General features: G+C 47.2%; 10 protein-coding genes across 10 annotated transcripts; 5 read left to right on the top strand and 5 right to left on the bottom strand.

Annotated features, from left to right (window-relative positions):
• Positions 1–269: 269 nt before the first annotated feature.
• On the top strand, positions 270–2,126 carry N7503_005316 (uncharacterized protein; the record flags this gene model as incomplete). The annotated part of the gene is made up of 6 exons (XM_057064863.1): positions 270–462; positions 524–598; positions 654–818; positions 871–947; positions 1,010–1,813; positions 1,872–2,126. The coding sequence occupies 6 exons, from the start codon at positions 270–272 to the stop codon at positions 2,124–2,126; spliced, it is 1,569 nt and encodes a 522-aa protein (XP_056922606.1).
• Positions 2,127–2,259: 133 nt separating this feature from the next.
• Positions 2,260–3,393, bottom strand: N7503_005317 (choline/ethanolamine kinase; the record flags this gene model as incomplete). Its single annotated transcript, XM_057064864.1, has 2 exons — positions 2,260–2,720; positions 2,787–3,393. 2 exons carry the CDS (start codon positions 3,391–3,393, stop codon positions 2,260–2,262), a joined length of 1,068 nt encoding a protein of 355 aa, XP_056922607.1.
• A 560-nt stretch (positions 3,394–3,953) lies between these two features.
• N7503_005318 (CVNH domain-containing protein) lies at positions 3,954–4,347 on the bottom strand (the record flags this gene model as incomplete). The annotated part of the gene is made up of 2 exons (XM_057064865.1): positions 3,954–4,147; positions 4,200–4,347. 2 exons carry the CDS (start codon positions 4,345–4,347, stop codon positions 3,954–3,956), a joined length of 342 nt encoding a protein of 113 aa, XP_056922608.1.
• Positions 4,348–5,129: 782 nt separating this feature from the next.
• N7503_005319 (putative MFS alpha-glucoside transporter) lies at positions 5,130–6,749 on the bottom strand (the record flags this gene model as incomplete). The annotated part of the gene is made up of 1 exon (XM_057064866.1): positions 5,130–6,749. The coding sequence occupies one exon, from the start codon at positions 6,747–6,749 to the stop codon at positions 5,130–5,132; it is 1,620 nt and encodes a 539-aa protein (XP_056922609.1).
• A 1,163-nt stretch (positions 6,750–7,912) lies between these two features.
• N7503_005320 (polysaccharide lyase family 26 protein) lies at positions 7,913–10,534 on the top strand (the record flags this gene model as incomplete). The annotated part of the gene is made up of 1 exon (XM_057064867.1): positions 7,913–10,534. The coding sequence occupies one exon, from the start codon at positions 7,913–7,915 to the stop codon at positions 10,532–10,534; it is 2,622 nt and encodes an 873-aa protein (XP_056922610.1).
• A 505-nt stretch (positions 10,535–11,039) lies between these two features.
• On the top strand, positions 11,040–12,323 carry N7503_005321 (Gfo/Idh/MocA family protein; the record flags this gene model as incomplete). The annotated part of the gene is made up of 1 exon (XM_057064868.1): positions 11,040–12,323. The coding sequence occupies one exon, from the start codon at positions 11,040–11,042 to the stop codon at positions 12,321–12,323; it is 1,284 nt and encodes a 427-aa protein (XP_056922611.1).
• A 101-nt stretch (positions 12,324–12,424) lies between these two features.
• Positions 12,425–14,312, top strand: N7503_005322 (uncharacterized protein; the record flags this gene model as incomplete). Its single annotated transcript, XM_057064869.1, has 9 exons — positions 12,425–12,479; positions 12,522–12,619; positions 12,684–12,772; positions 12,822–12,916; positions 12,981–13,564; positions 13,620–13,653; positions 13,709–13,923; positions 13,976–14,059; positions 14,109–14,312. The coding sequence occupies 9 exons, from the start codon at positions 12,425–12,427 to the stop codon at positions 14,310–14,312; spliced, it is 1,458 nt and encodes a 485-aa protein (XP_056922612.1).
• A 782-nt stretch (positions 14,313–15,094) lies between these two features.
• N7503_005323 (uncharacterized protein) lies at positions 15,095–16,227 on the top strand (the record flags this gene model as incomplete). The annotated part of the gene is made up of 2 exons (XM_057064870.1): positions 15,095–16,050; positions 16,182–16,227. The coding sequence occupies 2 exons, from the start codon at positions 15,095–15,097 to the stop codon at positions 16,225–16,227; spliced, it is 1,002 nt and encodes a 333-aa protein (XP_056922613.1).
• Positions 16,228–16,562: 335 nt separating this feature from the next.
• Positions 16,563–17,082, bottom strand: N7503_005324 (uncharacterized protein; the record flags this gene model as incomplete). Its single annotated transcript, XM_057064871.1, has 2 exons — positions 16,563–16,899; positions 16,949–17,082. 2 exons carry the CDS (start codon positions 17,080–17,082, stop codon positions 16,563–16,565), a joined length of 471 nt encoding a protein of 156 aa, XP_056922614.1.
• A 1,156-nt stretch (positions 17,083–18,238) lies between these two features.
• Positions 18,239–21,895, bottom strand: N7503_005325 (DNA repair protein rad5; the record flags this gene model as incomplete). Its single annotated transcript, XM_057064872.1, has 1 exon — positions 18,239–21,895. One exon carries the CDS (start codon positions 21,893–21,895, stop codon positions 18,239–18,241), a length of 3,657 nt encoding a protein of 1,218 aa, XP_056922615.1.
• Between the last annotated feature and the right edge of the window lie 304 nt (positions 21,896–22,199).

The following is a 22,199-nucleotide window of genomic DNA, read 5'->3' on the forward strand; positions in this document are numbered from 1 at the left end:
TTGGCTGGGACCTATATATCCACTCAATACACAATCGCAACCTTGGTCAACGGGATAATGATTGAAGCTTGTGGATCTTTCTATCGGATTTTGTTACAGCAATTTTATTTCAGCTTTGGAAAGTGAGATAACCCACACTGACTCGTTAAGCCCCTTATCTGAGCAGAAATATATAAGGCCTATACTTTCTCGTTCTTGTTTAATCTCTGCACAGTAAATAAACGAATCATTAGACCTTGGAGGTCCCAATTGCTGAACATTACTTCACGATGTTCCCTAAATGTGCTACCAGCCGCCTTGGCCCCAATGGCGATCCTCTCTGGCGAAAAGGCAGTTCGGATTTATTTGGCCAAGTTGAAGCGAAGGGCGATAGTGATTTATTCAAAAGTTCGCTGGGATGCGAAGCGCTCGATGCATCAGTAGGGTCATTCGCTTCTAAGCCAACAGCAAAAAGATGGGAAGGTAGGCTGTTCACTTGGTCTTCTTTGTCAAATGAATGATTCGTCTTACTCATATCGAACAGCACTATTTTCCGAAGAGGCATCCAAAAGACAACCCTCCAGCATCAAGGCAGCTGCTCGAGCTGCAGCAGAACCTGGTCAGTACGATATGTACCAATTTCACTGAAAGACACTAATAGTGAAAAATCTCAGGCATGATTTCCCTCGGTGCTGGAGCACCTTCAGCTGCCTACTTCCCATTCAAAGAGATCGATGTCAAAGTGTCAAACAGCTTAAACGATTCGGTGGAGACAGGGGTATCCGAGTCAGTCCTTCACATGGCTAAGTATGACTTTGAGGCAGGAGTCAATGACTACGGTTAGATTCACCCGTTCAGACGTTGGTGAAACAATTCGCTGATGTTTTCTAGGCCTGGATGTTGCTTTGAACTATGGTCAAGGAACCGGCTCTGCACAGATGATACGCTTTGTGACAGAGCATACAGAAGTAAGATCGCCATACATAACCACACCAGCTTCAAGCTTAGGACCCACAGCTAACTGATTTAGTTACTACATGACCCTCCTTACGCTGACTGGGGCTGCTGCCTAACCGTCGGAAGTACAGCCGCATGGGATTCGACCCTCAGGATCTTCTGCAACAAAGGAGATTATATACTTGTCGAGAATTATGCATTCGCGAGTGCACTGGAAACAGCATGGCCCCAGGGCATCAAAACTCTCGGCGTAGAGATGGACGAACAAGGTATCATTCCAACCAAGCTTGACGACTTGCTTTGCAAATGGGATGAGCAAGCTCGGGGAGCACGTAAACCATTTTTGCTTTACATGATTCCGACAGGTCAAAATCCAACTGGAGCCACGCAGTCTCTTGCACGAAGGAAGGCCATCTATTATGTGGCGCAAAAGCACAATCTCTACATTGTAGAAGATGAGCCTTATTACTACCTGCAGTTGCCGAAGTACCGCCCAAACCAAGCTCTTGACTCATCTCAGGCCGATGATCTTATACCATCATATTTGAGTCTCGATGTGGATGGGAGAGTCCTTCGACTGGATTCACTATCCAAGGTTCTTTCTCCTGGTGCTCGGATGGGCTGGGTCACTGCGTCTCAGCAGGTTATTGAGACATTTGTTCGACAGAATGAAACTTCATCTCAACATCCTAGTGGCTTCTCCCAGGTTATTGTGTTCAAGCTCCTCAATCACCAGTGGGGACATTTGGGTTTCTTCAAGTGGCTAAAGAGTATCCAGAAGGAATATACATGGAGAAGGGACGTTTTTGCTGAGGCATGCGACATATATCTTCCCAAAGACTTTGTGGACTGGACTCCCACCCACGCGGGCATGTTTGTGAGTATTCCTATACTTATGTTCTGTGCACACTTTTGCTGATTGGTGACTTCATTAGCAATGGATTGAGATCAACTGGAAGTCCCACCCTCTGTATAAGACTGGGAGTGACCACTCGACAATCCAACAATCCGTTTTTGATTCCGCTGTCAAAAATAAGGTTTTTGTGACGCCTGGGTCGTGTTTTTGGGCCGAGAGTGATGCAGTACAGGGTCGAATGTTCTTCCGGGCTACCTTTGCATCGGCATCGAAAGAGAATCTCACAGAAGCAGCCCGCAGATTTGCCGTAGCGATCAAGGAAGAATTTGAATAGACGATTTCTGTATGTACATTTTCATTTCTTCGTTATAGGGAAATTATAGACAAGGTCATAGATTTTGTGCCAAAAATTCATCCCGAGTTAGGTATGTACATTGAGGGCGAACGCCCAAAATATATTTTGGCTCTTATTCCTCCAGTCCAAGCCTCTTGTACTGATTGACAAACTCTTCAAATAGCTTCTTGAGCCCCAAGAGTTCCAAAGGTTCCTTGGCATCACCTTGGTCCATAAAACAAAGCATGTTGTGGATTTCAAATGTGATGGCCAGCATGACACCCAGCTCAGATTCCATAAAGACCTGCTGCCCTGTATCCGAGTCCCCAGTCGTTTCATCCCATCGCATTGCGTATTCCTCGCAAAAGTGAATCTTCTCCTCTTCAGTATAAGGTCGGCATTTGGCAATCTTGGTCTCGTCGTCAAACCATTGAAACATCTTTTGCAAAAAGTGGCCGCCAATATCGAACGCTCGGTAGTTCTGGAAGACGAATTCAAAGTCTATGAGGATGATCTTGCTTTCTCCCGGCTTGGGGCTGTTCTTCACCAGCACATTCATGAATTGAACGTCATGAATACACCATCCCTTTTTTCCTCCGATCGAATTCAGTCTATCGGTAACTCATCTAATTCGCGACACAAAGTCGAAGTCAATAATACTGTCAATACTGACACCTGCTTCGTTGGCTAGCCTCTTGAGTTTTTCCATTTTATGATATTTCGCAAGATCTCGGGTGATGATATCGTAATATGTCTCGACCAGCTTTTTCTCCCGTTGTGTCGCCATGGCGTGAAAAGCGGCTTGTCCTCTTGCAACGTCGGCTCGGATATTTGCGTCTTCCACATCTTCTGGCTCTAGATTGCGTGCATCCAGGAACTCGTCAACCCTTCCGAAAGCACCATCTTGTGTCTGAAAGAAACCATAGACTTTGGCACCAAGACCTGATTGGCCGTAATCATAGCACAGCTGTGCTTCTTCGTGTTTGTTGGGAACCAAGTCCTTGAACACCTCAATTTCTCCATCAAGCTCGCCGTTGATCTTGAGGAACACTTTAAGAGGTTCGGCGTGCGTGTCGCCCTTTGGCCTTGGTCGTTCCACGACACAGTTTGTGTTTGCGTATCCAGTGTTGTATGTCACAACGAGCGTTTCTGGATCCATATTTGACCATTCCTTGGTGAGAAACGCGCCGACAATATCTTTGATCATAGCCTTCGTCGGTAGGCCATCTTCTGGTATAACTACCGGGATGCTTGTGCAGGTTACCATGTTATCGTGTATGCGTGAAACAAAGATGATCTCGAGGGTCTAGTTGCTGGAAATTCTGGAGATAACAGAAAAGATGAGACCAAGTCAAGCTTCTATGTCTGCTTTATAACGGGTTGTATCTTTGGTTTGAAAGCAAATCGATGAACGTGACTTTTTCGTGAGTCATTAAGGCTCATAATTTGTTAAAGAGGGGGCAGATAGGGGCCGAAACCTCGCATATCGATAATAGGCGAGTTCGACCGTCATACTTTTGAAAGAATATTTACAGAAGAAGCTCAGAATTCGCATGAAATATCTCAAAAGAACTCTCATTATTTTCCCGATGGAGTGTGACCGTTCGTTTTTCCAATTAATAAGGGGGCTACCCTGACTCGCTTGAATTATGTAGAAGATGCCTCTGCATTTGCATCATAGTAAGGGGAAAACCCATGACAAGACATGGGAACAAAAACCCATACCAAGGCATCTGCCAACGAGTGATACTTAGGTAAAGTTCGAAGAAGAAATTACAAAACTGGTGACTGAGACCAGGTCTGTCGAGAAACCCCCTCCCCCTAGCTTCACAGCAGATCAAACTCAAGCTGGCCATCATTGTTTCTGATATGCTCAGCAGTATTGATATCAGCCTCGGGCGCATTTGGAGCAAATCTAGCGCGGAGTACAGGCTGTTGAGATGCTCCTTCTCTGAAGTCGAACCTAATACTGTCTTGAAGAGCATCACGGGTAAATCCGTTTTTGAACCACGAAAACTTATCTAGGAATGGTCAATGAATAGCTAGCGTCTGGTCATAGGGTAATGAGTGTACTTTGCATATCGCCAATGTGCTCATCGAGGTCGAGTTGACTTTGTCGCACATCTCCCCGGTCATCCCGACACCACGCCATCAGAACCGTGTGGCCATCTCTGGGGGCAATTGTAGCATCCACCGCGCTGTCTTGCCAGTTGCCAGGCATATTGTGTTAGTATAGAAATAAAGATCAATGTTATCAATAGGGGGAGTGTTTTGGTAAAGATAGAAGTCTTAGCTCGACATCCCAAAGTCGAAATGGGTGCATACAAAACAGCTTTTTATCTGTGATGCCTCACAGTAGGCGCAATGTGATGAAGCAGAACCTTTTCGTCATCGACATAAATGCATCCAGGTATCGCATTGCCAGCATATAATGATTGCGCTGCCGCTAGGCAAATCCATGGTAAAAATCCTTACTATTCTCTGAGCTGTAAAAGGCTGGAAGGATCTATATACTAATCCGTCCAGATCATGGCATGTATATTGGGCCAAAAACATGTCTGGAGACAAGGAGGTGATGTATCTCCGCTGTCAAACAATTAGCCTTTAGTATGGACCATAGATGAGCAGTGGCCTAGATTAGTGGTCCTAAGTCTTGTCCGAAATCGAAAATCTTTACAAAAGGATAGTTTCGCCGTTTTTAGAATCGTACGAAGGCCCAGAGAAGGTCTAGAACTTGACTAAACAAATTCGGCCGGAGCTTATATGGCTCGAGTTTAACATGTTTGGTAGAGTCTCATTTTCATATTGGGCGCCTGAGGCAACGAATTAGATCATGGGTCGATGACTTCACAAAAGCGAAGACCTTTGGGCAACGCGGCGCAGTGTATATTTAGAATCTAAGGGGGGTAGCTTTATATGAAGAGAAGACTAATAGCTGTTGGAAAAAAGTTGAAATGTATGTGATTTCACAGGACTAGTAAGCGTAAAAATTCGGATAAGAAATCACTCTTGCGAGACAGTCTCGGATGCGAGATCCACCTTTGTCTTCTCAAAGTCCCTAGCCTTGACTTCATTCTTGAACAGAATATCCATCTCAGCGAATGTTCGGTTCTTAGTCTCTGGAAGACGGAAATAAGCCCAAATAAAACCAAGGGCCATAATACCTCCACAGAAAAAGCCACTCTTGGCTCCCCAGTCCCAAGCCGCATTCTGAACCATGTGCGGGATAAGCTGTCCATAAACAAGGACACCAATGTTGTATACCGCACGCGCCAGAGCAACACTCTTGGTTCGAAGGAAGTTAGAAGGAATCTCAGTCACGATAGTATAGATGATAGGACCGATCGTGATAAAGAGGACAAAGTATTGAATTAAGAGAATGCTTCCGATTCCATAACCAATGTTTGGATGGGTAGATATGCTTGGAATGCCCAAGAAGCCAATGACGAAAGTAGTTAATGTCAAGAATCCAGTACCGGTCAATAACAGCGTGCGACGGCCAACCTTTGGTACTAAGAACCAGGCAATGAACACGCCAACAATAGCCAAGGCATATTCTCCCATGCCAAAATCGAAAGAGGCGGCAGAGGCAAGACCAGCTTGCTCCAAGAAGTACACAATGTAAGATACGAGTGGTGCGCAAAGTTCTTGAATGAGATAAACGAACACGGTGATCTCGGTGCGACGCAGGTTCACGCCCTTGAAGAGATCCCAGTAGTTGCTTGTAGCCTTCATCTCGTTCTCGATCTTGATAGTGTGTTCCATCATCGCAATTGTATCCTCAATCTCGGCTTCCGAGCTATCATTGGATCGTAGACGGCGCAGAGACTTTCGTACATCGTCCATTCGGCCCTTGCGTGTAAGCCACCATGGCGACTCGGGGGCGCAGAAGATACCGATCGCAAGCGGGATAGGTAGAATCCATTGAAGCGCAAATGGAATTCTGTAGGCCCACTGTCCAGTTGAGGAAAGGAAAGCTCGTAGTACACCAGTACCCAGGAGGTAGCCGATACTCCAGCAGAGAGAAACCAGCATTGTGAGGTACGGTCGCAAGACGTTAGGGCACACCTCGGCAGCATATGTAGTAGAAAGAGTCTGGAAGACACCCCACGGCACACCCAATAAGATCTCAGCTCCCATGTACATATAGATACTCGTGGCAAAGAACTGAAGGAAGATAAAAGCCGTCATGAGCATGAGACAGGTCATCATGACCCAGCGGTAACCGATCCAGTCGGCAACGAATCCGTTGATCAAGAGACCAATGATTTCTCCGGCATTGACACCGTTGCTGATACCAGATTGTAGGTCGGCAGGGATTTGGTAGGAGCCATCACTCTGTAGCTCGCCGTATCGTTTTTGGAAGGCTGGAAAGGCAAAGAAACCGCTGACGAACGCGTGGTCGAATCCTTCCATGATAAGTGCCGTTGAGAACAAGATTGACCAGAATACGGCCTTGGGGTACTTTCGAATACCCTCTCTGAGAGTCATCCCATGCTCATCGTCAGTCGCTCTCTGAGCGCCCTTCAGGGTGTCGATTGCAGCTGAATATTTTTCCTCATCCTTGTCGTAGACCACGGTCGTTGTAGCTCTGTCGCTAACATCTTCTTGATGCTCAGCCATGTCGAAATAACGGCAGGTAGGAAGGGGAGTATGAAGAGGAAGGGTTTTTGATTCTCGCAATTGCCAGGCCCTTCGTGGAGTGTTTAAAGCTGTTCAGCGACTTTCACCGCAACCCCTTGTGTATTTTACTCCGCATCCCCGGAATGTGGGGATTCAGAGTCCGGGGAAAGCCCGTTTAGGCTCGTCAGCTGTCTCCACTAATTACAATTCATGTGCGCAATCAATCAGGAATTTCCTGTGTCGATCCGGGGTCAGATATCCCGAATGTTAGACGTTGAGTTTCACCGAATTTTCGCCATGGCCCTCTTATCTACACCCCTGTCGGCCTATGCTGGTTGCCGAGTCCCCTTATGGGCGCGCTTGACAGCCCACCCAATATTTGAATATATAGAGAAACAGAATAGTAAAACTGGAAGAACTAAAGGCTATTGAGACCTCGGCACTTGATCTGAATGCCCTTGGACAGGAAATTTCCAAAGCGCTTGGTACCAAAGTACCTGCCGTAGGTGGAGGGTGGAGAACAAAGAATCCGTTTTACGAGCTTGAATTGCATAAGCAATTATGCCAAGCGAGCGCCCCATTTCAGGATTAATCTTTCAAAAGACGACCCACAGTAGGCATGAGCGAGCCAAGGGATAATAGAAAAGCTGCCCAAACATGAGGCTCAGGCTCGCAATCCCAAGATACTCATTTACAGGAAACTCACCCTAAAGTGAGACTTTTCCGCCCAAGCCTGACTATAGCGTCTAGCGTAAAGTTTGATTCCAAGATTTACACAATTCACTGATTAACGGGTGTACCATGTGTTGATCCGGCATCAGATACACCGAGCCCTACAGACTAAAACTTTAGCCTAAGCGGGGAGAGAAAGAGGGGAAGCCACAATCTCGGAAAGGATCGCGCCACTACATCTAGTTGCAGTTCCTTTCCGAAAGAGAGACGCGTAATTCAAGGTGTCTTATCGAACGAATCCTTCGTTGGATCCACTCGCCCATTCGCGACATCATATTGTCGGACCTGTCTACCAGAAATGGGCATTAATTGAGCCTGGTATACCCTCGCATCAACCAATACCGACCCCAGCAACTTATGCGCGTATTATATGATCTAAATATCGCAAATATCTACGCGCTCGGGGTCCAGTTCTCAGTTGCCCAACAATCATGGGTAACAATCTGCGGTGGCTGAACGGAAATGGCCCCCACGCCCTTGAAAGCGGCGTTTCGTTTGGCATGTCATGGCCACAGGGTCTCTATCATTCAAAGCAGACATTTGTGATTGAAAATGACGGCAACCAATGGCCTTTGGATTGCCGAGAAATCGCCTATTGGGCTGATGGGTCGCTCAAATGGACGGCTCATTCGGTCTCTGGCGACATCGGCTATGGTGAAGAATACAAGGTCAAAGGTGCACCACACCCGATAGTAACCCAGGAAGGTGTCAAGGTTGAGCGACAGGGCTCTGAACTTCGGGTGATAACACAAGGAGGACTGCTATTGCAATTCGCTGCACCGGGGGGCTCATCGATCTTGGAGAGTCTTGCTCTGAATGATCGATCGCTTTGTTCAAATGCTACGGTTCTCGCATCTATCAACAGGAAAGAGTATACGACGCGTGTGAATGCGGTCGATATTGAAAACATCACGTTTAGTAGAGCTGTTATCAAAGTCACTGGTGTGGTAGAGGCTATCGGTGTCTCTCATCTTCCATTTGATATGCGATTTTACATTCATTCAAATTCTTCAACTATCAGGATTATCCACTCTTTCGTCCACGACCTCAACTCGGACGAACCTTTGACCTCCCTTGGAATCCAGTTCGCTGTTCCTTTTGGAGAGACTGAGCTTTATAACCGCCATATCCGAATAGGAGGATCGAGTGGCGGCGTTCTCAAGGAAGAAGTGAAAGGATTGACTGGATTACGCCATGGCCCAACTGTCCAAAATCGAATCGACCAAGCTGCTGGAAAATCAGTTGTCTTGAATGAAAACGAGTGGAGTAGGACCGATCTTACAAAAGGAGTATCATACATTCCATCATGGGAATCGTATTCTCTTTCTCAACTTTCATCGGACGGATTCACAATCAAGAAACGTACCAAGCCGGGCTGCTCCTGGGTCAAAGTAATTGGAGGTGGGAGAGCTGATGGAACAGCTTACGTGGGATCGGCTCACGACGGCGGATTAGCAGTTGGAATGTCTGATTTTTGGGAGCGCTATCCCACTCAACTTGATATGAGCGACTTAGCGTCCGACCGGGGAAAAGTGACAGTCTGGCTATACTCGCCACTTGCCGAGCCTTTGGAAACTACGCCATACCACGATGGGCTTGGAATGGACACATACGAAAAACAATTGGACGGTCTGAACGTCACATACGAGGACTTCGAGCCGGGATTTGCCTCTGCAAATGGCATTGGAAGAACGAATCAATTTTTTCTCAAACCATTCACCGCCACACCTTCGAATGAGGAATTCAGTCGTTTTTCATCCTTAGTTCGAGACCCACCTCGTTTGGTAGCCGCACCAGAACACCTGCATTCCACGGGTGCATTCCATGGATGTTGGGCCCCTAGCTCGCAGATCCTGGGCATCGAACCTACCTCTCAAGAGACAGAAATTGACAAAAGGCTTAATCTTTTATTCAATTTCTATCATGGCCAGGTTGAACAGAACAGATGGTATGGTTTCTGGGATCATGGGGACGTCCAGCATACTTACGATGCGTATCGGCATGCCTGGCGATACGATGTCGGCGGCTTTGCTTGGGATAATTCTGAACTTTCAACCGACCTATGGCTTTGGCTATACTTTCTACACACTGGAAGGGCGGACGCCTTTCGAATGGCTGAGGCGATGACGAGACATACCGGTGAGGTGGATGCGTATCATACGGGAAGATTTAAAGGATTTGGAACTCGTCATGGTGTCCAGCACTTCAGCGACAGCTCGAAACAACTTCGAATCTCGAATGTGTTATATCGGCGCATATATTTCTACCTTACTGGAGATGAGCGTACAGGTGACCTTATTTCGGAGCTCCAGGAATGCCAAAACGCTCTTTTGACTTTGGATTCACATCGGAAAGTCCAAGAACACGCTGGCATACCTGAAGGATTTGCTATGACAAACATTGGCCTTGATTGTGGGCCTCTCGCTGCTGCCTGGTTGACCGCATGGGAGCGGCGGTCGGAGGGATGGGCTGATTGCAAGAACCTTCTTCTCAAGCTTCTGGACGGGATTGCTGGGCTCAAACATGGGATGGGAAATAACGCTATTTTGTTGAACCCTGCCACCGGCGAGGTACGAGAGTGCCCGCCTCCGACTCCGGAGTGGGCGATCTCACATTTGTCTATGCTATTTGGATTCCCGGAAATATTCTCAGAATTGTTTCATTACGCCCGTAGTGAAAACCCGGAAACGGTGGAGGGGTTCATGACAGTCTGGCTACGCTACTGTCGGGCTTATAACGGAGGACCAGATGTTCAACGTCAAGAGTTTGGCTTCGAGTTTCCATCTCATGCGACATGGCGACAGAGCCATTCGACTCTCACAGCCTTTGCAGCTGTGGAACAGAAACGTAATGATCTTGGTCAAGCAGCTTGGGAACAATTCTTCAATACTGATGGATACCCTGCTCACCATGATTGGACTGTTCTCAAGACATCTTCTCCGGAGTACTTTGACCACGGAGAAGAGGCCGTCTGGGTGACGACCAACGAGGCCGCTCGGTACGGTGTATCTGCTATCTCCAACCTTGCAAACATCAGAAAATATCTAAAATAGAGGCCAAAGTCTGGATCGTGAGGTTTTCCTCGTTCTGTATCTGTAAAATAATGTTAAATAACCCACTAAAATACTTCCCTTATACCGCGAAATTGTCGAGCTTCAAGTTGTATCACCTATGGGCCAAAATAGGCTGACACCTAAGATCCAGACTAGTTACTTTTTCGAATGCTTGTTTGCCAAAAAAGAATAGACGCATCGGATATGTTTGACCCGAGGTGGATCATGAGAGTACTCGAGGTTAGAGTTTCAAGGCTCAAAGTGGCCTATAGCCCCATGATGGATAGTGTGGGGATGAGAACTGGGGATTGCGGGGTCTCTTCTCATTGATGGAAAAAACGTTGGACAGCAACAAGCGTGGGGGCAACCACTTCTCTTGGCTGAGGGGTACAGCGCGCTGACTCAAGGTGCACGACTTCAAAGATATGAACAAATAGTTAGAACTTTTCTTTGATGTACCCTGAAGGCCTCAACAATTGGAAGCCACATCCAGGCTCATCACAACATGGCCCCGACCAAGTACGCCGTCGTAGGCACCGGAGGACGCGCCGCGTTCTTCTACAGCGCCATCGTTCGGGACTTCAAGGAAAGCGCGTCACTTGTGGCGTTCTGTGACACCAATCAAACTCGAATGGATGTCGCCAACGCACGGGTACAGGAATTAGGATTGGCACAACTGCCGACATACAAAGCAGCGGATTTTGACCGCATGATCGAAGAGACAAAGCCCGATACGGTGATAGTGACAACCATTGATCGTACTCATCATGAATACATCATACGTGCTATGCAATTGGGGTGCGATGTGTTGAGCGAAAAGCCAATGACGGTGGATGAGATAAAGTGTCAGATGATTCTTGATGCTGTCAAGGAGACCAAGCAACAATTACGCGTTACGTTCAATTATCGATATGCGCCTCATAATACGAAAGTGCGTGAGCTATTGATGGATGGTGCTATTGGAAAAGTGACCTCCGTGCACTTCGAATGGCTCCTGAATACCCGTCACGGTGCGGATTACTTCCGTCGCTGGCACAGGGATAAACGCAACAGTGGTGGTCTGCTAGTTCACAAGTCGACTCACCACTTTGACCTGGTGAATTTTTGGCTGGGCAGTCGTCCATCAACTGTCTTCGCCCAAGGCGATTTGAAGTTTTACGGCAAAGAGAATGCCGAGTCTCGAGGAGAGACCAAGTTCTACTCGCGAGCGCATGGAAGTGCAGCCGCAGTCGACGACCCTTTCGCTCTTCATATGGAAGACCACCCTCAGCTCAAAGCTATGTATCTGGACGCTGAGCATGAAGATGGCTATTACCGCGATCAAAGTGTCTTCGGCGATGGCATCAACATCGAAGACACGATGGGCGTGCTGGTAAGCTACCAGTCTGGAGCAGTTATGACATACAGCCTTAATGCATACTGCCCGTGGGAGGGATTTAGAGTTTGTTTCAATGGAACTGGAGGTCGCTTGGAGATGGACGTACTTGAAGAATCTTATGTCAACGCAGGAGGTGATCAGAGCAAGGAGGGTGCTGTGGCACATACAAAGATAACAGTGCATCCTATGTTTGCACCACCATATGAGGCCGAGGTTGTTGAAGGAGAGGGAGGACACGGTGGTGGTGATCCTGTTTTATTGAATGATCTTTTCGGAACACCCTCCCCTGATCGCTTGAATCGTGCTGCGTCCCATGTGGATGGGGCTATGTCTATTTTGACGGGAATTGCTGCGAATAAGGCCATTCGGACGGGTCAGGTAGTGCAAGTTAAAGACTTGGTTCAATTTTGAGTCTAGGATACAGATGTCCATAGAATCCATCGCATATAGATTGATAGCTTTCTTTCTGTACATCTTCTTCCCGTGACATGATTTAACCAATCAAACTCCCCATGTGGGTCCAGAAGGTCGATCGGGATGTCCGCGAACCAACCCCTCAATTCCACTGTACGGCCCTCCCGATCTGAAGATATTTTGTACCATTTATAGTGTCGATGATGTCGACGACACCGAGTCAAACGCCGAATGCGCGAGGACGCAAGAAGACGACCGAGGCCTGCGATCCATGCCGGGCAAAGAAATTGAAGGTAAAACCCCAAAGCCCTGGCGTTAATATGAACCCGAATCCTGACTGACTTGAGTATTACATAGTGCGATGGCTTAATGCCTTGCAAGTCCTGTGAGAGGAACAAGGCGCAATGCTGTTATGATCCTTCCACAGCGGCCAACAGACTAAATGGGTGATTGACCCGGAACTCACAGCTTTGCAAAAGCTAACGAAGACGACAGAGGACTGGACATGATGAATGCGCGAGTATTGGAGCTTGAAAGAGCAGTTTTTGGTGAACGAACATATCGAACAGGTGATACGGTTGGGATGAGAGGTTTGTGATGTCTTTTCCAAGATACCTTCATCTATGCTTTTCCATCATACTCATATCTCAACAGATGCCGGTGTATCAGAACGAAGTTTGCCAAGGGCCATTGTGTGTGAGGATAGAGAATGGTCGTCCGCAATTTACGGTCCAACTTCTACTTTGATGCTGCTCAATGACGTAAAACCAACATCACCACAGGTCGAGGGTACTGAGGCTACCATTGAAAGGCCACGCAAGAGAGCCAGACGGGAGCATTCGGATTCCGAATCTTTTGATCAAATGGAACTGGCAGATAGAATCTACGAGTATGACAGGATCCAAAATCCCGGAAATCTCTGTTGGCGTGAAAACATCGCCAACCGGCATCTCGATTATTTTTTCAAGGTCGTTCACAGCACCTACCCAATTATCACTGAGGCCACATTTCGCGACATTTGGCATGATTTCTGGGATCATCCAAACTCAACCGACGAGACGAACAACACACTGCAGACACGATGTGCGATCAACTCAGCTTTATGTTTAGGCGCCCTTTACATGAACACTTCCCAGGACACCAAGTGGGCTACCAGCTATTTTGCTGAGGCTCGAAAACTTATTGGGTCATTGTTTGACGGCGCTAATATCCTGACTGTACAAGCTTCCATGTTAATGGTATGGATCCTGACCCCTGGCTCCAAATGTGCTCGACCCGCTCACTGTGATATAGGCTGTTTATGCCCACCATACTTCGCAGCCCAATTGTACGTCCTTTCCCTTCAGTCCAGATGAGTGCAACATTGCACTGACATGAGGAAGTGGCTTATAACTATCTTGGCACTGCCATCCGTCTCGCTTACACACTGGGAATCAATAACATGCATGTGTCGAACCCGCATCTTGTGCCACTTCAACCTGCACTTCGTGCTTGGTGGTTACTCTACAGTCTAGAGTCCGATATATGCATTGAATATGGGAGACCACTTTGTATCAGAGAGAGAGATGCTAACGCACCTTATCCATCGGAGGAAATGGTTCGTGTACCAAAAGACCCTCTGAGTGACATTTGACTGATCAAGATATAAGGACGGTGATGAGACTGTTAGCAGAATTGATTTCATTAAAGCCGTGGCGAAATTTGGAAGGATTTTGCGCAAAGTGATTGACTTGGTATGGTACACGACCACTTTTACAGCTTCTTAGTAACCTTGTCGAACAGGCGGCGGATATTAGTGAACGAAATTCAAACCTACAGTCCTTTGTTGGCCGGCTTATGAATCACCAAGCAGAGCTTATGACATGGCGAGGGGACCTCCCCACCCATCTAGCTCCAAAGGAGATCGCACCCACTGGAGGCCCACAAGCCTGGGCTGAATTTCCTTGGGTGCAGCAGCAACGGTGCGAAATCGAACTACGTGAGTGAGCTTTTTGCGCAGTTGTCAATTATCTCTACTTACACCTTGATAGGATTCAACCATGCCATGCTCATAATGCATCGTCCGTTCTTTATCGATTCACACTTCTCGACGCCATTCTACTCCTCTGAAATGGCCAAAGGTGTCTGTCTTGGAGCTGCAAAGGAGACGATTTCACTCGTAGACAGAATTCTGTCCGTGAACAACGAGGGAAGCAATCAATGGACAATTTTATATTACAATCGCGTTATGGCAGCTACACTCACTGTTCTCACGTGTATGTCCGATGAACTTTGCGAGGAGAATGCCGTTCTGTCAGAATACTGTGCCAAAAGTCTCAATGCTCTTCGGCGTCAGAGGTCTATCTGTCCAGAGAAAGGGATTTCGCTAATTGAAAGTCTTTTATCCCGAGTTCCGTCATCAGATCAAGCTGAGGAGTACATATCATGAAGTTGAGATTGTGGTGAGCCGTTGAGGTCTGTCTTTTGCTCGCCTATTATTATGCTCAAATTGTGGGGTCAATTCGGCTTGGAAAGTCAACAGGGTCATTATGACATCCATCGATAGCAAACAATACTAGTTGACAGAATAGCTCAGTAGAAACTTCAAGATATTATGTAATTTCCTTTGTCAGTCAGATGGACTATTGCTCCTCACAATCCAAATCTGAACCATTCTACCCCAGCCTTAAATCTGCCATCTACGTGACTTAATTTCCAATGCGTTATCTATCTCTTTGAACTCACCTTGAACTGGATTCTCAAATCTGACAAAGGCCTCCAAAAAAAATATGGATTCTGCATCAGCAAGTCTGATATACGAGCTTCTGAGAAGTGACACTGCAGCCGAGCTAGATCGTGTCAAGCGTGTCAAGGTCACACAGCCGGATTTGGATTCGCCAGACCACGAGGCTGCGCTTGAGTCGTGGAAAAGAGAAATAGATCACTTTGATTCGCGACCCCAGGAGTTTATCGCTGCTCTTGAGAGAATAAATATAGTTCAAGATCCCGAGCCCGACGATGTCTCTGCTGACGGTGATCACGCCGATGAGGGAAACGGAGTAGATAGCTATTATCTATTTGATGATGATACCTCAAGCGAGTCGAGCGCCGATCAGTCAGCAGAGGCAGTTACGACAGATTCGGATGGTGAAGTGTCTTTGGTATCTCGCAGCTCCAGCCTGAGCTTACTATCCGCAACGCCCTCACTGTCGGATCTTGAAACAGATGTACCTGCATCCAATCAACAGGAATGTATTGCATGCATGGAGGCCCTTCCTGCTGAGGATATGTCCAAATGCCCGTGCTCTCACTATTACTGCAACAGTTGCATCGAAAGTTTTGTGGAAGCCACTTTGGCTGATATCTCCCTCTTCCCACCGAAGTGCTGCGGCACCCCTATTCCTTGGTCTACGATTAAACCAGCACTCAGAGACTCCATGGTCAAGAAATTTGAGGAACGTCTCGCTGAGGTGAACAAGCCACCACCACCAGTGCCACAAACCATCTGTTCTGATAAGCGCTGCCTTACGCCAATTCCAGCTGACAGGGTACATGATCATGTTGGTATTTGCCCAAAGTGCAAGTGCAGCACTTGCACTTTCTGTGGTAACGAGTCCCATCCTGGTGACTGCAACAATAAAAAGGAATGGAAAAAATTGGAAATAACAGCAAAGCAAAGGAAGTGGAAGATGTGCCCGACTTGCAAGGCCTTTGTGGAGCGCACTTATGGCTGCAACCATATAAGGTACTCATATGTTTGTGTACAGAATTTATGGTGTGATAGCAAATGCTGATAGGAAGTTTTTATCCAGCTGCGTATGCAATTCGGTGTGGTGCTATGCCTGCGGTAATATTAATTGCAGATGCCACTAATAGGTCGCTCCCGCCACCAGTGGACGTTCATATGATGTTTTCTTCCTGATGAAAGCCAAACGGCTCATATTCTTCTTATTGGATAGTCCGATCATGACTTTAAATTGACATCCTTGCATAGACAAGAAAATTTGACTTCTATCTGTGATGCTTGCAGCCACATATATGGGTAAAAGGATGTGAGAGTTGTCGAACGTCGGAAATTTAGGTTGGTTAATTGTATCACTCTATTCGAAGTGACCGTAGATTTTAATATACGCAGGAACGACATAAGATCACTTGTAAGACCCTAAATTGATTTATTTATCTACTTTGTACTCGCACATGCGCGAAGGAATATGCAGAGAAGCGTCTAGCGCACTACAGTAACCGTGGGGCCGCAGATTACGCCTCAGATCCGACGACGACCTCTCTATTGTGTTGGCGTGATCGATTGCGCTTAGGTATGGCTTCATCCACGGGCATAAGTGGCACAAGGAAGCCGACAGCGAGACATATCGTAGTAACAATAATCTCGACAAGAACTCCCATACACAGGTAAATGGTCACATTGCCGTCGTAAAAGTTAAAATCCAGATTAATGCCATAGTCAGCGATCGAAGCGTAAATGACGCGTATCAGTAGGAAAGGCAGCGCAGCACCGACAGCAGCAATAACATAAATCTCATGGCCGAGAACTTTCCGCCTTTCTTGTGAGTGATATGCATGGAACGTCTGGATACTGAAGCAACACAGTGTCAGGACATAGACAGCGATGAAAAGAGCAAGACCAGCCTGCATCTTGGCTGTTGTTGCTGTATGAGATTCCGACAGAGTCCTCGACAGCCAGAACAGCGCCAACAATACCGACGATGAGACCAGCGAGAGAAATGATCCCCAAGAAAGTGAAGAATCGAGGTGACATGATATGAGATTTGTGAGCCGAGGCTAAAGGAGATCTTGCTCATTTTACTTACACTCTCTCGAGAAGACCGGCACACGTTAGTGTTAGATGCCCCAAACCCATCAAGTCGAAAGGGGGTTATGGTACATTGAAGGAGTCACCCCACCGAGACATGTAGGGTATCCTGAAGCTTTATGTTCTAGTACTGAAACAATCTGTTCGTGTCCGTTCACGATGATGCGGAACCGCAGGGGATGACACGGATAATGTCGATGCAAGCACTCTGGCTTACGGGTAAGTGCGTCTATGTCTCTCTCAAATCAATTTGAATCGATTCAATCTAGGAATGATCATGATGTGAGAAAGATACTTTAAACGCATGAATCTATCATTGATCACATGAGGTGGCGGGCAATACTATTGAACATATTCATGTAGCTTGATGGTAAAGCAAAAGTAAGTTCAATTTTGTCATGCCATTTAATCTCACTGAAGTATTCTAACATTTGACTATGCAAGGAGAGTATAGCTCCAATTCACGCACAGAGGCCGTGATTATGACGGTGCTTGAATTAAGATGCGTCGTTTTTGACTCCGTATATCCGCATGAACACGAACGTTGCCCGTTCCTCGCCAGCTCTTTCACTTTGTTACACCGCACCGGTACGACTTTATTCCTCTCGAAGTTTGCAGGTACAAAGAACAAGGGACACATTCTTCATTGATGCTTCTCTCTCTCTCATTACTGTATTCTTTGTGAGGATTTTCTCAAACGCCAGACTTTTCGAGGACAAGGGCAAATTTGAAACTACTGCCTCGGGTAGGTGGCCATTTATTCTGTTCAGCATCCGTGGCACTGTATGCTATCTGATTTGAGGGGATTAGCAAAGCAAAAGACAGTAAGATGACAACCTTGGAATCAACCAACGGATCAGTGCAGGATCGGGGAGCTCTAATGAACCCGATATAGCTCTCAGAGTGGCATGGCTGGTGACCTTTGCAAAACTCATTCGAAGTGTGGATACGGATTTGTATTGCATCTATTGTTTTGGATGGAACAGAAGCGGATGAAGTTCAATGAGGTGGGAGAATATGCTAATTTTCCAGCGCACCTTGACATGCCGTTGGTGAAAGATGCTATACCTGAAAAGACTTGAGCAAAGATACATATGCTAAGCTACTCGAACAGCATCTTCAGCTCCGTAATCCGTTCCTTCTTGCTATCATCCCCTTCATCACCGCCGACACGTAGTCCAAGTGAGCCGGCAATATTCATTTTGCGTTCTTGAACGCGCAGCATCCGCCCCTCAATGGAGTCCTTGATAACGAACCGCGTGACGGAGACATCGCGTGTTTGGCCCATACGGTGAACACGATCGATCGCTTGGGCTTCCACAGCAAAGCTCCACCAGGGATCCATGAGGAAGACATTGCTTGCTACCGTGAGGTTGAGACCGACACCACCAGCACGAAGAGAGATCAATAGGACTGTGAGAGGCTGTTTAGAGGATGAAGATTGGCCATTCTCATCAGCCTCAGAGTCTACTATCTCTTCCTCATAAGTATCGGCCTTGGTGAATTGCTCCAAGACCTGCTTGCGCTGCTTCTGGGCCATGGAACCATCAAGGCGAACGTGCTTGATGCCGACGCGAGTGAGTTGGGGGCCGATTAGATCGAGGAATGACGTGAATTGGGAGAACACAACTGATTTTGTGCCCGGTGGAACCCGCGATAGATGATTGATCAGCGCATGGATCTTGGCGGAGGTATGTGCAGATGGTGAGAGCGGATTGATTCGACGAAGAGAGATACGTGGAGCAGGCTGTGAGGCGTTTATTGCCGTTTCGCTAGAAGCGAAACCATCCATTGCCGTTGGGTTGGAAGACGGATGGCGAACGACTTCGAAGATGTTTTTGGCGTCAATTGGAGCTCGACATGAGAAGCATCGTGGGTCGACCTGCTTGTTCATCTGGTGCGCAACAAAGTCTTGAAGGCATTTCTTGCATGCACTGTGCCAGCATGCAGTTACTGCAGGATCAATCATGGGCTCTTCACAGCAGATAGGACACTCTCCGCTAGACTCGGTTTGAATCTGACGAAGGGCATGTGCAGTGAACTTGACGGACCGATCTTCGGATTCAGCATTTGCAGTCGCGGCAGTGAATTGTTGGATCAATTGCTGAAGGTCCATATCGTCCTTCATCTCGTTGGCTGCATCAGCGACAGCCGCAGCGACTTCCTCATCCGCAACTATCTCTTTGTTCCGGGTCAGAACAGGATGGCAGCAAGTCTGGCGGAGACGAAGAATCTGTGCGAAAATGGTCGAGTAAGACTTCAGAAGAGTACCAGCCTCCACATTGTCGTTGAAAGTTTGCTTGGCCCGATTATAGATGCAGTCATAAATTTCTCGCTCTTTTTGAGGGAGTTCAATTTCCTCGATGTTGACGACTTTAGTTGGCAGAGGAACTAATGGTTCACCTTCTGGTGTTTTCATACTCTTCGTTCGTCGAAGAACAAGCGGTTCAAGGACGCTCTGTACAACATTGAGAGCCCGGATATACTCCTTCGATTCAAATGGAACAGTAATGAATGTTTTCCAGAATGAGAAGTTGCTCCATGGTTCAACCTTCAAAAAGCGCACTAGGCTGAACAAGTCTTCCAACCGGTTGACAATAGGCGTACCAGTGAGCACCCATCGATGGGTGGTCTTGAGCTCACAACATGCTTTAGTAGTTTTCGAGCGCCGATTCTTGATGGTGTGGGCCTCATCGATAATGATGCGGAAGAATTCAACGGAGAACAAGCCACCGTGTGCACTGGCTGACATTATGGATTGAGATGCCAGAGAGCGAAATTCGGATAGCACAGTACCGAAACTGGTTACAATAACGGTAGGTGCAGATGCATATTTGGATTCGCAACAAATATCTCGTAGATTGACGGCCTTCTCGGCTCCGTAGTACATGAGAACACGCATGCTTCCCTCTTCCGACGCTTTCAAAGCTTCACTTTCCCACTGCGAAAGTAGTGACGTAGGAGCAATGACCAGAGTTGTGTAGGGCGCAGGAACTATACCTGTTGAGTGCGGTACTCGGGCAAGGTCGTTCACAGAATTCATGTTGTTTGAAGTTTGGGGAGGCTCGATTCTATGGGAATGGATAAGACTCATCATTTCAATCGTCTTTCCAAGTCCCATTTCATCTGCTAAGATTCCACCTAGGCAGTGTTGTTCTTGAGCTGGGAAATCCACGCTGAGATCTCCTGAGTATGGATTGACATAGAAATGGTCGATTCCTTCGAATACAGGAAGGTCTTTATCATCACTGTCTTTGACTGGCCACTTATATTGCTCCCACAACGGATGCATTGAACGTTCAGCAGTCTGCTTTCGGTCTTTCTCCTTCGAAAGCATCCAGTGAAGAGCCTGCCTCTGATATTTTCGAAGATTCATTCGGAATGTTGACGCGGGCTGAGCCTCCGGCATGTTGAAGTCGAATGATTGGGCTTTCCGATACAACGCATCAAGCTGATCTTGGGCAAGTTCGGGCGTATCATCCTCTTCAGAAGAGTCCTCGGGGTCTTTGGAGCCTTTGGATTTCTCCTTTTTGACACCGTCGTACTGCTCTGCCATCTCGGCAGCCCGGAGAATTCCACTCTTTTTGTGTTTCTCGGTGGCGGGGTTTGTCGATGTGGGCTTGAGCTCGATTGCATCGAACAGTTTGACGAGAGAGACCTGTCGGAGTCGTAGGTTTCTCTCCTCTATATTCTCTTTTTCTTCAAAGAGACCGACTGATCTGTTATCATCGGTTGTCGATCCTTTGAATAAATCGCTTTGAAACACTTCTCTACGAAGAAAACACTGCAACTGTAGATAGATGGTATCGTTGACTCGTAGCCTGTCGTCACTAAAGACGCAAACACCTTCAAAATGGCAGATCTTTTGGTCAATCAGGGTAGAAACCCACTCTGCTGTCTCATGTGGCAATCTACCAACTTCTTGCCCGGCAGAATTCGTGAATCGTGTCAAGACATCGCCCTTATGGTTCATCATAGTTTTGCCTCCACGAACACGTTTGGTAGTTGGTTGTGACCTTGCACGCTCGATTTTCACCCGGTCCCCATGCTTCAGTAAGGCAGGCCCGCTCCGAGTTGCCCAGCCACCCACACCAAATGCTCCGATGAACCTTGAGGGGGGTAACTTTCGCGACAAAGAGTCATATCCCGAAGAGAGGCCATCGTTGACGGGGCGAGAAGACACTCCAGCGCGGGGGTCTGGCTGTACAGAAGAGGCCGCGCGAATAGGTATAGGGTTTATCTGGGAACTAGGCTTCAAGGACTTCTTCCAGGATCCATCGAAGTATATGTTCACGGCTCTTTCGATGTTGTTCGAGGCTGCGGTTTGGATGGTTTGAATAGAATCCGAAGGGAGTCTTTCTCCCACGATACTGGTAAAAAGCTCCACATCGAAACCGGTTGAGTCCGCAACTAGGGCTTCACTCTTTACAGCAATAGATTCGTCCGTATGTGAGCCCGTCTTTCCATTTTGTAGCGAAGGTACCGAGGTCGAATCCGTCATTGTAGTGTCTGGTATCTCGGTCGCAAAGGGAGGAGCCGGTTTTGCTGTGGAATCTATCGAAGATTTGCCATCCCTAGGGGACTGTTCCTCAGGGATATTCTCCTGGCCATCCTGCTCTTCGCCATGACCCTCGATTCCGGGGTGGTATCGCGGTAGCGACGCGTGTGCTTTTGTTGCGTCTGGGCCTGGAGAAGATACAGCATCATCCACAAAGAAGCGCTGTCTTTTCGCTGGTCTTTGATCCAAATCCTCGCTCATAATCGTGGTTTCGACATGAAAGTGAAGGTTGGGTGAGAAGATCAAGATGGGAAGACGCGCCGAGAAACGCGAAAACGGGCGGATCGACGTCAGTCCGAGAAAAAAGTCAACGGCAATTAATTGATTTTTCACCTTCCTTTTACCAACTTATCTATATGGTAAGATGAAAATAATGATGTACAATTCATTTTGACTAATATAGTCTATGAAGTTTAAACTGAATCAATTAGTAATAATTCGGCCATTCTGGGTCGACTGCGGATGGACCAATACTAGTAAGCGGATTACAACCTTCCTCGACTTT

Source organism: Penicillium pulvis, assembly GCF_028828015.1.
Source record: "Penicillium pulvis strain IBT 33274 chromosome Unknown contig_23_segment0_segment0, whole genome shotgun sequence".
NCBI classification, from domain to species: Eukaryota; Fungi; Ascomycota; class Eurotiomycetes; order Eurotiales; family Aspergillaceae; genus Penicillium; species Penicillium pulvis.